This window comes from Rhinatrema bivittatum, chromosome 3 (genome assembly GCF_901001135.1).
Source record: "Rhinatrema bivittatum chromosome 3, aRhiBiv1.1, whole genome shotgun sequence".
Taxonomy (NCBI): domain Eukaryota; kingdom Metazoa; phylum Chordata; class Amphibia; order Gymnophiona; family Rhinatrematidae; genus Rhinatrema; species Rhinatrema bivittatum.
The window spans coordinates 66107160-66120246 of NC_042617.1; the positions used below are offsets into that span (position 1 = coordinate 66107160).

The window sequence follows — 13087 nt, forward strand, 5'->3', positions numbered from 1 at the left end:
TCCCGCATCATGCTGGGAAGGACCAAGCTCAGCAAAATCAGGTGGAGATAACTCTCCCTGAGCCTCCAAGCAGTGCTGACACAAGTTAAGAGGGGAAAGCCAGGCTGAGATGCCTGAAAATGGCAAGAAGCACAAAGTGTAAGGCTCTTAGGCTTCTTTGCTACTGGTGCCATACATAAACACCCACTAGCAGCACACTCCCAAAGGCATCTAACAATTGTGCATCCAACTGCGCGTCCGCACAAGTGAGCCTGGATGGGGTGCCCAAAAACAAGCTCTGTCCAATAAGGGCACACTATGGACGACCAAAATTTAGGCACCCAATTTGCAGTCCAAGTAGGCGCCTACCCAAGCGCCCATCTGAGGGTCCACCTGTGTGCCCTCCTGAGCATGCAAGCACGAACTGAAGTCACATACTGGTTTGTAGCAGACTTACACATAGAAAGGTGCATGAATGCCACTGTGGCCTACCACACGGCATCTGAGCAAAGCCTGAGAGCAGGGCCTATCTAAACGGCTGCTCAAACTGCCACGACTGCCCAAGTTCCCTCAGAAGTGGGAATGGACATCGGGTCCGTGCACCAAGGCTCAGAGACCAGGAGGGGAAGGGAATCCCTCACTCAGCGAGTATAGAGTCAGTCTCCAGCTGCAGGGGGAGAAGGCAAAGGCCATCACTGCTACACTCGGCTTCCTGAATCCACAAGCTTCTAAGCTGTTTCTCTCTCTACAGTTAAGTCTTCACCAGAAAACTGGCTACTGGACCGAGGCACTCTACTGAGGGAGGGATCTGCAGATATCACCTCAGGAAAACTTGTCGGAGAGAGGGACCATAAGGTATCACCACAGGAGAGCGGGGCAAATTCATTTTCTTCTTCTTTTCTCCTTTAAAATATTTTTAAGCAATCCCCAATAGGGAAATGCACGTCCACCATCTGCTGGAGACAGAGAATACTGGTGGGCTGATGTCACTGCAGGAGTATATATACCGTGTGGTCAGTTTTGCTTCATCTCCATTTGCTGGTAGAGGTGCTTAACCCACTGGTCATGGATTAACCTGTCTGAATGCTAAGAAAGCCTGTTTATATCTTTGAAATACCTGAATGTCTCTATCAAGTCCCTCCCACCCCTCCCCCATCTTTCCTTTCCTCTTCTCTAGGGTATACATATTTAGTTCCTTATGACTCTTCTCATAGTACTGACCCTGCACCATTTTGGTAAGCTTTATCTGGACCACCTTCAGCCTAATCAGAGGTCCAGCCTCCAGAATTGGACACAATATTCTAGGTGAGGTAGCATCATCAACTCCTTTCTTCTGCTGACTATGCCATCACGTCATCACAAGAACAAGATAAAAATCACACAGAAAAAGATCCGTTTTTTTGAAGTCAATGTTCAAAGGGTTTATCCAGGTAACTTTTGAAGTAACCTGGGCAAGTGCTGAGATTCAATTTCTCTCCCTATCTCCCAGCAAAACCTTACCTGGGTAAATCATTACCCAGTTAAAATTTTGTCAAATAAAGAGGCAGGGAAAGGAGAGCTAAAGTGTATCCAGTTAGCACATATATTCAGCACTAGCTAGATAAATTTAGATGGGTAAATCTGGCTGGAAAAATCACTATCCTAAAATTACCTGGATAACTTTATCTAGGTATATTCAGTGGAATATTCACCTGGGTATTTTTCACTGAATATATGGATAAACTTCCCACTCCTCAGCTAATTCAATATGGACTTATTTGTTTTAACTGCCAGAAGAAAAATCTAAAAAGTGTTGCTAGAATAGCAGCTTCAAAAACTATAATGGGATAGGTAGGGTTAGTTTATGATCATGTAGTTACTTTGTAGTTTAGTATTGCTGATGCCTGTCTGGAAAACAGTGGGGCATTATCAATTCTTTAACATCCTCAGGTCTACTGGAAGGTTTATGACAACAGAAAATACAATTGAAAGCAAACAACATGTGACTTCTTTGTAGCCAAATAAAGTGATTCTTTGAAAGTAAAGAAATTCAGAGAACTCGTTTACATCAATATAGTGGCCAGCGCAGTTAACACTTAGCTTGAGCTGCTGCTGCTGCTGTTGTAAAGACTTTTTACAGGCTTCAGGTTTGATGGTTGATTTGGTTGTGAGGGAGGTAGGTGAAAGAGCCAGTAAGGAAATGACCTTTTAAATATGTAGTTCACCATGAATACTTTCTTTGGCGATCAACTTTTTTAACAGCTGGTAGCCAAATGGGTACAAGCCCACAAAGCAGCTTTCGTCCTGGGATAACTGTATTTCCTGAGTAGCTGAAAAAACCCCAAGGCAAACCAAATGTAATGTATCATTAACTCTGAAGGCACACAGTGTGTTACTGTTCATCCAGAGGACAAGGAAGTGAGCTTTTTTTCTGGATAAAAAAAAGTTTTGTTTCTATCTGGATTTAGTGTGACAACTGCACCACTCTTTCAGAGCTCCCTGCCAGCTGAATCATAAAACATATTTTGCCAAAAAAACCTAGTAAGGAAGGAGGTTTCTTTGCTTTTTCAACGGCCCCTCCCAAACATATTTAGTTTTGGTTTTGTCTTTTAGCATTAGTTTGCATTCTTTTGTTAACCCCTACTGTGAGCTTTTTTCACTTCAATTCATTTCCAAATTTAACTTTTTGGTTTCCTAACTCCTCCACCCCCCCCCCCAAAAAAAAACCAGAACAGGATATAGCACATTAGAGATGTGCATTAATTTGAAACAACATTGTGTATGTTGTTTTTTGTCATTTTCAAAATGAAAGGATAGGAAAAAAATACAAAATTTTGTTTTCTTCTATAGTTTTTAGTATGCGTGCACTGTTTCTAAAACATATAAAAATAAAAAAAGAGGGGGGAAACATTAATGACAATGAAAATGGACCCCCAAATTACAACAATTTTTGGCCTGCAGATCCCTATAGCTCATGAACTCCTGCATGTTGTATATGTTTGTTCTACCATCCTTGCAACAAAAAATAGCTACTACTCGCAAAGCCCAGTCTGGTAGCAAAGGCTCCAATTTGCTTCTAGCATCCAAGTACGGGGATTTTTCTTGTCATTTCTATTTCTGAACTTATGAATCCAATATCTCTGTTTTCTAACTATTCCTCTCTTTGAGAAAGTATAAAAAAGACTGAATGATCTTACTCCTTCCTGGGTATGACGCATATCAGAGATATTTTGGGCATGAAAACCAAACAAAAAAGCACCTTTCTTTGGAAAATATTCCTAAAAAAGAATAACTTGGACAACCTCAAAAGTGTATAAATAAGAGGTGACTCCTGAATATGGAAGAAAAAAAGAACTGACAAATTCTGTACATGAAATAGGAAAGTAAAGCAGACTCTTTCTTTGCCTAATAATCATTGCAAATCATCAGAATATTTGTTTTATGAATGGATGTTAGAACCAGATGTCTTACTGTTCCAAAACTATGTGCAATGTTTTTGCTAATAGAAAAATGTAAAGAAAAATACTCCTTCCAATATATTAATAACCTCTTTTAACTTTCTACACATATGGTGTTTTTACATACCTCCTGGCCAGCCACAGTTTGGCTTTCATACAAACAATGATGTCATACAACTCCCGCTGAAGGTCTGAATTAGTTCTGTGTTTTGACTCAAAGTAGGAGTGCAGCAAGTGAAAAACCTAAAGCAAAAGAGAGAAAATGACATACTGCTGTGAAAATATTTTCTTAATCCCCAGTTTCTGGCTTTCACCTTTCCTCAAAAACAACTCTCTTGAAAAAAAAGATAACGCACCACCTGCAAAATGACCCTTGAAGCAGTGCTTTTTGCTGAAAAGTGTGTTATTTTTGGAGAAAGCAGTGACTGTATGAGGCCTGCAGCTTTCACTTCTGTTTGTGTGCAGTGGGACCTTTCCACAGTTAAAAATGTCAATTATCTCGCACATTAATCATGATTTTTTTATGATATCATATCCTCTTGGCTATAAACAACTCATAAACAAAATTTTTCTTGGCATCACTAGCTTTCTGCGAACTCATAATTTGTTAGTGGTGATTATATGGAAACCAAATAATTTAATCAATTCACACATTCTGACGGTACAAAAGCTAGAACTATAAGCACTATGAAAAGGCTAGCTGTACTGTGGGAAGGGGAGGAGAGAATGTGAGGGACTTACACTTAGCATTGTTCCAGCCACTTTTTCCATCTTGGCCTAGGAAGATTTGAATCTGCAACTCTCTGTTTTCTCACAGACTATGTACTATCAAGCGAAAGTAGCAGCTCCCCCAGACAAGTTAGTAAGACGATCCCAACTCCGAACTGCTTTAAGTTGCTTACTTATTTGCCTTGCTTTGCTACCCTGTCACCCACCCTCCAGCTCAAGAGCGAGAAAAAATCTTTTCCAGTAATACCCTGCTCATCCTCTACTTAGGGTCAAGCTCAGATTCTACCCTGCCACTGCTAACGTTTCACTCTTTACCACTCAATTAAACAAGCAGTTCCCCTTTACTGAGCTACAAGTAGCATCTTAGATTATTGAAGAGTGCTTGATTATGGCACTGCCTTAAATATAGTACCCAGTAACAGAAAACCATATAATGGAAGGAATTATTTCCATCAAGCTACTGTGGCCACTAGATCAGAGGGGATAAAGTTTCTCTGCACACCTGAAGTTTAAATCTAATCTGTCAATAAGAGTCCCATGCAACTCACCTGGTCTGGAAAGTGTACACTCATACATCCACTTTACCATGAAAAGGAGCTGTTTATTATTTAAATTGGTGCTTTCATGATACAAAATAAATTACAATATCTGATAATTTTATAAGGATATAAATTACAATAAGTGATCATTTTTATCAGGGACAATAGTAAGGGCCTCCAAATAGTCACAACTGTAATGGTGTTTCTTATAGCAATATGGCTGCCAGCCACTGGGAAGTGGGTTGAGACCTCCATCTCACTTTACACAGATCACTCAACAGCTTTCAGTTGACAATGAATTTTGCTGTTATTGACCCAAAGTGGGTTTGAATTAAGAAACTAACAATGAAATGCTGAATATTCTGGTCCTAATTCACAAAGTTTAGACAAGTGTCAAGTTTTAAAATGTAGGTAGGATTATATATGTTTGTAGGATTCCACTATTACAGAGGTACAAAACTCCAGTTTTCGAGGGCTGCAAACAGGTCTTATCTTCAGGCTATCAACATTGTATATTCATGAGATATATCCGCATGTACTTAGTCTATGAACTAGGTTAATTTTGGTTACCCTGAAAATCTGACCGGTTTGCAGTCATGTATTATTGCACCAGCATTTTATTGATTACTGGGGACAGGATATATAGTTAAAAAGAAATTCAATCCTATAATGTCAGGCCAGCCGCTGTACCCATCCCGCAGCTGGTGCACCTTACCTTCAGCCAGGTCAGGGCACAGGATGCTGCCAACACTGCCATATACAGACTGTTATCCTGCCGCTGCTAGGCATGCGCGCTGCTGCTTCTTCTTAAAGGTACTGCAGCTGGAGACCTCAGAGGCACTTTCCGATATCAGGCTGGCTGGGTCATTTAAACCCCAGTCAGACAGATAGATTTTGCATCAGCAACAGGGCCCCTGTGCTTCTTTAATGTTAATTGCTGCCGTGTTGCAGTACTTGCCTCGTTCCTGCCTCTTTCCAGCCCCTGCCTTGTTCCAGTACCCACCTCACTTTTTCCTTGTTCCTGCATCCATCCTGCTCTTGCCTTCTTTCCTTCCTGCCTTGTTCCTAGTCCATGCCTTCCCTCCAGCTCTTCCTTGCCTTTTTCTCTTCTCTCCTTGCCTGTTCAGACTGTCTTCTCATGCTTGACCTCAGCCTGGATTCTGTCTCTACCGGACCGCTGCCTACCTTGACTTCTCTGCTTGGAATCTGTCTCTGTCTGGATTTCTACCTACCCTGATCTTGGCCTGGACATTGTCTCTGCCTAGCCGCTACTTGCCTCAACTCATGCTGGCATTCTAATCCTGCCTTGACCCATGGACTGCCTGTTCAGCTGTGGGCTTTCACTTAAGCCTGCTGGCCTCAGAACCCAAGGGCTCAACCCGCAGGGGAAGAGGCAGGTATAGGTGAAGCTTCATCTCAGTCCCAGCCAGCAGTGAGTCTGCCCACTGTTGGAGTGGACCTAGCCTGTTCCACGGGCCAAATAGCACCAATCATACAACAATCCAAGGACTCATACACTGTGACATACCCAAGACTAAAGGAACCAATTTTCTAGGATGAATGTGCATGTCTGTGATTCACGAATATCAAAAAATCCCCAGCCCTCTCAAAGTCCTCGTGTCTTCCCAGATATATTTATTTGATTTATTTTAGACATTTTATATACCATTGTTCCAAATGAAGATCACAATGGTTTACAAAAGTAACGTTCATATTATAGATCAATGCAACAGGGATTAATATAGTTCTACATCTATTGTTAATGTTCTCATCAATCTGTATTCCTAGAACCCCTTCTTGATCTGAGGGTGCAATGTGAAAATTACCCAGGTCTAGGGGTAACGGTTTAACTATAGTGGAGTTTATCCTTAAACAGATGATTTCAATTTTATTTGTGTTTAGTGTTAGTTTAAGCTGAGCTAGCTCTTGCTGTACTGCCTTCATGTATGCTGAAAGTGTCAATGTTGTATTTTCTACTGATTTGGTGAATGGAATGTAGAACTGTATGTCATCAGTTTATATGAAGAAGGTGATTCCTAGTTCCACCAGTACTTTACACAGGGAAAGCATATAGATGCTGAATAGTGTTGCTGAGAGTGTTAAGTCCTAGGGAACACCTGTATCGATAGGGAAGCTGTCAGATATGTGGTTGCCAAGTTTGACATGGAATGTTCTATTCGATAGGAAAGAGGAGAACCATTTGAGAACACTTCCATCTATTCCAATTTTTCTCAATTGATAGCATAGCAGGGTATGGTCCACAGTGTCAAAGGCTGCTGTTAAATCTATTAGCACTTTCATCATCGTCAAACCACTGTAGTACAGGGTCCATTAAATATATGAGTAAAGTTTCTGTTAAGCAGTTTTTTCTGAATCCAAATTGGTTTGGATATAGAATATCATTGCCTTCTCGATGGTTATCCAGTTGAGATATCACTGCTTTTTCTAGAATTTTTGAGATAAAAGGCAAGTTGGACATTGGATAGTAATTGTCCCAATAGTCAGTTTTACCAGTTTTATTTTTTTTGTATTGGTTTTATCACAGCTTATTTTATCCCATGTGGGATCAATTCTTCTGAGAGCGAATGATTGCTTATGGTTGCGATTGTCAGAGTGATTACGCTGTGTATTAGTTTCAAGGAACTTGTGGAATTGGGTCTAGTGGATGTAGTGCAGGATTAATTTTAGTAATGATTTGACTTATTTCAAGTTTAGTTACTCTGTCGAATGTGGTTTATTTAGCCTGTCCATGTTTTCTTCAGTTTCTTTTGTTGGTGAGCAGGTGGGAAATTGTATTTTTAGCCTATTGATTTTATCTAGCATATAAGTGGCATATTCATTGCAGGCATTCTTTGAGAAGTGGTAGTTACTCAAGATGGGTCTTTGATTAGGTGTTTAATGACTTCAAAGAGTAATTTGGAATTAATTATTACTCTGTGGATCTGTTTGGCATAGTAGTCTTTTTTTTTTTTTTTTGCTTTATTGATTAATTCATGGTATTTTGTTAGGAGGGATCTGTATTTTCCTAGGGATTCTACAGATGGGCATTTCCACCATTGTTTCTCAGATTTTCTTAGTATCCTAAAACTTTGCTATATCATAGGATGCCAAACATAAATATTATTATGGGACACACACATACAATGCTAAGAAAATTTTGTGAATCCTCAAGTATAATAATGAGAATTACAAGTTTTTACCATGACACCCTTATTTAATTGAAACTTGCAATAAAGAGGGCATACATTAAATAATCTTTGTGTACAAAGTAAGAACAATAAGATTAACTCAGAATCAGGATGTGTGAAATAATAAGTGAACCCTTAGTGCCACAGATGTAAGCCTTTGGGCCGTGCCATGGTTTATGCAACCTAGTAGGTGAACCTACTAGGCCCACGCCAACAGCTGGCGGGCATGCCCTTACTGGGACTGAAGCTAGAGTTTTACCTATACCAGTCCCATTCCCCGCAGGTTGAGCCCTTGGATTCAAGGGCAGGCAGGGCTTAGGCGAGTGTCCCTTAAGGAGCAGTAGGAGAAAGTCCAGGTACAGGCAGTGGTCAGGGCTGGCAACAAGACAGAAAGGATCCAGATATAAGCTGCGGTCAGGGCAAGCAGCATATAAGGATGAATCAATGTCAGTAGCCGAGGTCAATTCCAGGCGGCAGGCAAGAGAGTGGTCAGGGTCCATAGCAGAGGTCAGTACCAACTTTTCATGCAAGGAAGTCCTCAAATGTCAGAGTTGAAAAAGTTCTGAATGGAAGAATGGGGCAAAATTCTTCAACAGTGATGTAAGAGATTGATCAACAGTTGCAGGAAACATTTAGTTGAAGTTATTGCTCCTCAATGAGATACCACTAGTTACTGAATGAAGGCGGGGGCCACATACTTTCTCACACAAGGATATTTATCAAGGTTCAGATTAAGATCTCATGTTGTGAATATAAATTATGCTAAAATGCAGATCATCCTAGCAGATTCACAAACTTTTTCTCAGCACTGTACATATACAGGGATCTCAAATGGCTTCTTTCCCTTTGGAAAGTAAACTAAAAATACAAAACAGTTTGACATACATGAGTTATAGATGGTACAGCCAGATGGGAAGAATAAGTCTCTCAAAGAAATTAGATAGGCCTACAAGCAAAGTAAGGAAGGCATCTGAATGAATCCTTTACCATAATATACAGATATATAATTTTTAAATACTTTGTGGAACTGAGATGTTCCATGCAATTTCTTTTTCTCTATATCTACCAGGGCACCAGAGAGACGAGTAAAAAGCCAATTTCCAGATTTTTTTAAGTTATTCAACTGCTTCTTTAAATTCTGGAAGCATCCTAGACCCATGATATATATTTCAAAGCCCACAGACTATTTCATCCCCCAAAAAAACCAAACAAACTACAATAGGATTCATAAATAGTTCTGTCTTTTATTAGGACTGTGTGCTACACTGCTTATAGTGTTGCTTTACAGTGGGCCAAATTAAAAGGAGCTATTATAAAGGCAACAAAGGTCAAGCAGAAGAAAGGATTGCCAAAGAGGTAAAGCGAGGTGACAAAACATTTTTCACATATATCAGATAAAGAAGGGAGGCCAGAAGTGGAATAGTGAAATTGAAAGGTGCAATGTGTGGAGAGAGACGAAGAAATGGCAGAAATATTAAACAAATACTTCACTTCGGTATACACTAATGAAGACTCTGGAGAAGGACTGTTGCTGGTAGGCAAAATTGTAGATAGGGATGAAGTACATAAGAACTTCAGCAAAGTAATGTGTGGCAAAGAGTTATGCTGAGCAATAACAGTTAACAAAATAATTTTTATTTTTACATATGCACACCTAAATTGTGCATAGTATAAAAATCTCCGGTATATAGTATTATATAAACAAAGGACCCCGACACGGCCGTGTTTCGCATCAGAGCTGCGTCAGGGGGACCAGATTATTCACGATTTTGTATAAGATGGTCAGACTGTCTGATTGTTTCTTAGGAGAATCTACAGCACAAAGAAAGGAAAATTGTTATGGGGCCACGGATGTAGCCGTGACGTCAAAGAGGTAGAACACTTTGGGGGATTCAGGATCCGGAGGGAATTTCACGGTTCAAATCATTCTGTGTGGGTAGGATACTGGAGACATCGCGAAGTCAAAAGAATTGGAAAATCAAGCTGCCGAGCTTTGTTGAAGTGTAAACCGGACCGGGAGGTCTCAAGTTGTAAATGTGCTAAAAGCAGGTACAGAAGACTCTTCGAGTGCATGGGGATGGGATAAACACTGTGGGTATCTAAAGGCTAGAGGACAGAAATGAGATAAGCATGGAGGAAGGTGACTTGCTGGTACAGCAGTTACTACCCTTAGCAGAGGGCATGGAGATTACTATCCTTAACCAATTTGCTTTGATGCTTTTACTGCAACTGCAACACTGCTCCCCACTTAGACGGCAGGGAGGAAAAGAGGAATTGGATTCAGACGACAACCGAAGGCCCCAACTTCCATGGTCTGGGATACTGATACACAAATATAAGGGAAAAAGTACAGGACTGCACCTACGGCCAAGTCCTAAAGGAAACGAAGAAGCATGCATGGAGGTAACTTGCTGGTGCAGCAGTTACTGCCCTTAGCAGAAGGCATGGGGATTACTGATCTTAACCGGTAAGCCTTGATGCTATTAATGCAACTGCAACATTGCTCCCTATTCAACGGCACAGGGAATAGGGGAATTGGTTCAGACAACATCCAAGAAGGACCCAATTTCTATAGTGTGGGGTACTGATAAGCAGACATAAGGGAAAAAGCACAAGAGTGCTTCTATAGCCAAGTCCATAAGCAAAGCATGTCAAGCTGCTCTGTCTGAATTTTCAAGAAAGCTCATCAGCCAGTAAAAAAATGTTGCTAGCTGCAAGTTTTATGGGTTGTCATAAGGCTAGTCGGATAAGTGCCCAGAGTGGTAGTTACTACCTTAGGAAGCTTGCTGGGGAGACTGGATGGACCATTTCGCCCTTTTCTGTTGTCGTGTCTGTGTTTACTGGTTCTGAATTTCTGTAAATTCTTAAATAGGGAGGGTTATTTTCAAAGTGATTTGTGTGTATAAAACAGTGCTTAGCCTGCATAATTGGCCTTTAATAAAGTGTTCACCCGAATGCATGTAAACTTATGTGCATAGGGCTTGTATGTGTGTAAATTTGCGGAAGTGTTCTCGGAGGACAAGCTGGGGAAGGGTTTGTACTTCGAATTTTCATAACTATGTGCATAAAATTCCTCAAAACATTCTATGCACAAAGTGATAGGTATAAATGGGTGTGGGTAGTTTTGGTGGGATAATTTTCAAAATGAAGTTATGTACCTATCTTCTCTTTTAAAATTGATGTACCTTATGTGCTTATTTGTTGGAAATTTATGCAGGCTGTCACAAAATGCCCCCTAATGTAGTAGTCGAGCCTCTCAGAAGAAAATGCTGCATGACTGAGAAAGGGCATAAACACATTTTGACAAGTAAAGACACAATAGTGTCCATCTGACCCAATTTCTGCTATCTTAGTAGTCATACTATTAACAGCTTATCTTTATTTTGTAACCATTTACCTATTTTACCACAATCTCACTGCTGGGGATTGCTGAAAACTTCTTTTAGCTCATTCTGTATATAGCCCCCTAAAACCCAAGGTTTGGAGGCTTTTGTACCTTCTATCTCCTCACAAGCACTCATCACCAGAATTATCTTCCATAATGGTAAAGGTTTTGCCCTGACTTCGTATATCTAACACACAAACATCATCAAATGCTATAAATATAAAAGTGCAAGTTCCTAGAAGAAATACGGAAATGAAAATGATACCAACGTTTTGGAACTTTCAGTCAGCCTTCTGAATGCAGCAACTGTGTTGGCCTGTAATTTCTAGAAAGTCAAACTGAGCAAACACCAGATGCTCTCTCAACAAACATGTTCTATAAGGATAAGTAGCTGAGCAAAACTACAGGAGTATCAGAGCTATAAAATGTTGACTATCCAGTGTTGAAGATTGTATTCTAGGACTTGCAACTTCCTGAATATGTGTAGCAATAGGTCTATGAGTGACCCCCCAGCTTCACCCCATGAATTGGTCTAATTGGAACACCATGAACAGACATTATCTTGGAATTTTACAAGAATAATTACAGAACACAGTAATTACAACAACTAGCATTCCCATTCAAGACCTGCAGCATCAGAAGCTTGTAATATTAGCGTTAAATAGCTGTCTATACTTGTGGCTCATTATCCCTCAGTTTAAGAAACTTTGGTCAAAATAATTCTAAAGCAAATGGAAGCACCGAGGACAGGGTGAAAAGCTGAGCGCATGAGTTCAGTTTTTAAAACCATTATCTTATTACTAGTGAATTACCCACAACCAAAGACTCATGAAACTCCAGGGATAGGAAAATATTCATGCTATTCATGGTGTAGCACAATTCATTGAGCGGTATGAATAATATGTTTTTTGGTTTTTTTTTTACCAAAATGTTTTTTTTACAGTTAACATAAATAAGTCACTGACTTGTATAAACTGTTCCACCCCTGTACCTCACAGTATCTAATAACAGGTGGATATACAAAAGCAAATCTATAAGTATACTATTATATTGTTAGTGGGTATACTTCTATAAACAAATGAAAGGGCTTTCTATATAAAAACTATGGGCCGGATTTTTAAAACGTTACGCGCACCGGGCCTATTTTCAAAATCCCCGGGACACGTCTAAGTGCCATTTGCCACTTGGCCGGTGCGTGCAACTTACTTCATCCCCAGGGCTGAAGTAAGTTTAGAAACAGAAGAAATAAAAAGGTAGGGGGGAAGGGTGGGGGGGGGGGGGGGTAGGGGAAGGGAAGGTGGGGTGGGGTGGGGGGGTAGGGAACGGGGGAAGGTAGCGCAGCTCAGCAGGCACAAAGTGCACACTTGTGCACTCCCTTGCGCGTGCCGACCCCCAATTTTATAGCTTACGCAAGTTATAAAATCGGGCGTACATGTGTGTGCGCTGGGTAGCACGCGCATATGTACGTCCAGGTGCTGTTTTGAAAATCTACCCCTATATATTCTGTTTGCTAGTCTTAAAATTTTGATTTTCTTTTTAATCCTTTAGAATTTAGGGAACCCCCTCTACACTTGCCCAGACAAGATTTAGTCACTATTATTCCTACATTGATAAATCTAAAATTGACTACCATGAGTCTGCTGCATTGTGTGAAGCTCCTTCCAAACACTGAGACAAGGTTCTTAACATGGCCTAAAATCAGATTTTATTATACCAGTTCTAGAAGAGCTTCACTGGTTACCAAGCTTGTTCAGGATTTGATTCAAGGTTCTTTCCATTGTTTATAAATGTCTGAATCTCATCAGTTGAAAGTACTTGTTCATCAACTGT

At 40.3% G+C, this 13087-nt stretch overlaps 1 protein-coding gene across 4 annotated transcripts in view; it reads right to left on the reverse strand.

The window, feature by feature from the left end:
* The window catches only part of THADA (THADA armadillo repeat containing), an 828919-nt gene that overhangs the window by 224385 nt on the left and 591447 nt on the right, over positions 1-13087 (reverse strand). For all 4 annotated transcript variants that reach the window (XR_003855359.1, XM_029593321.1, XM_029593322.1 and 1 more), the window contains exon 30: positions 3544-3659. Coding sequence is in view for 3 of the 4 variants with exons in the window: in XM_029593321.1 (XP_029449181.1) it covers positions 3544-3659 (116 nt within the window). In the remaining variant the exon portion in view is untranslated. The remainder of the gene's footprint in view (positions 1-3543; positions 3660-13087) is intronic.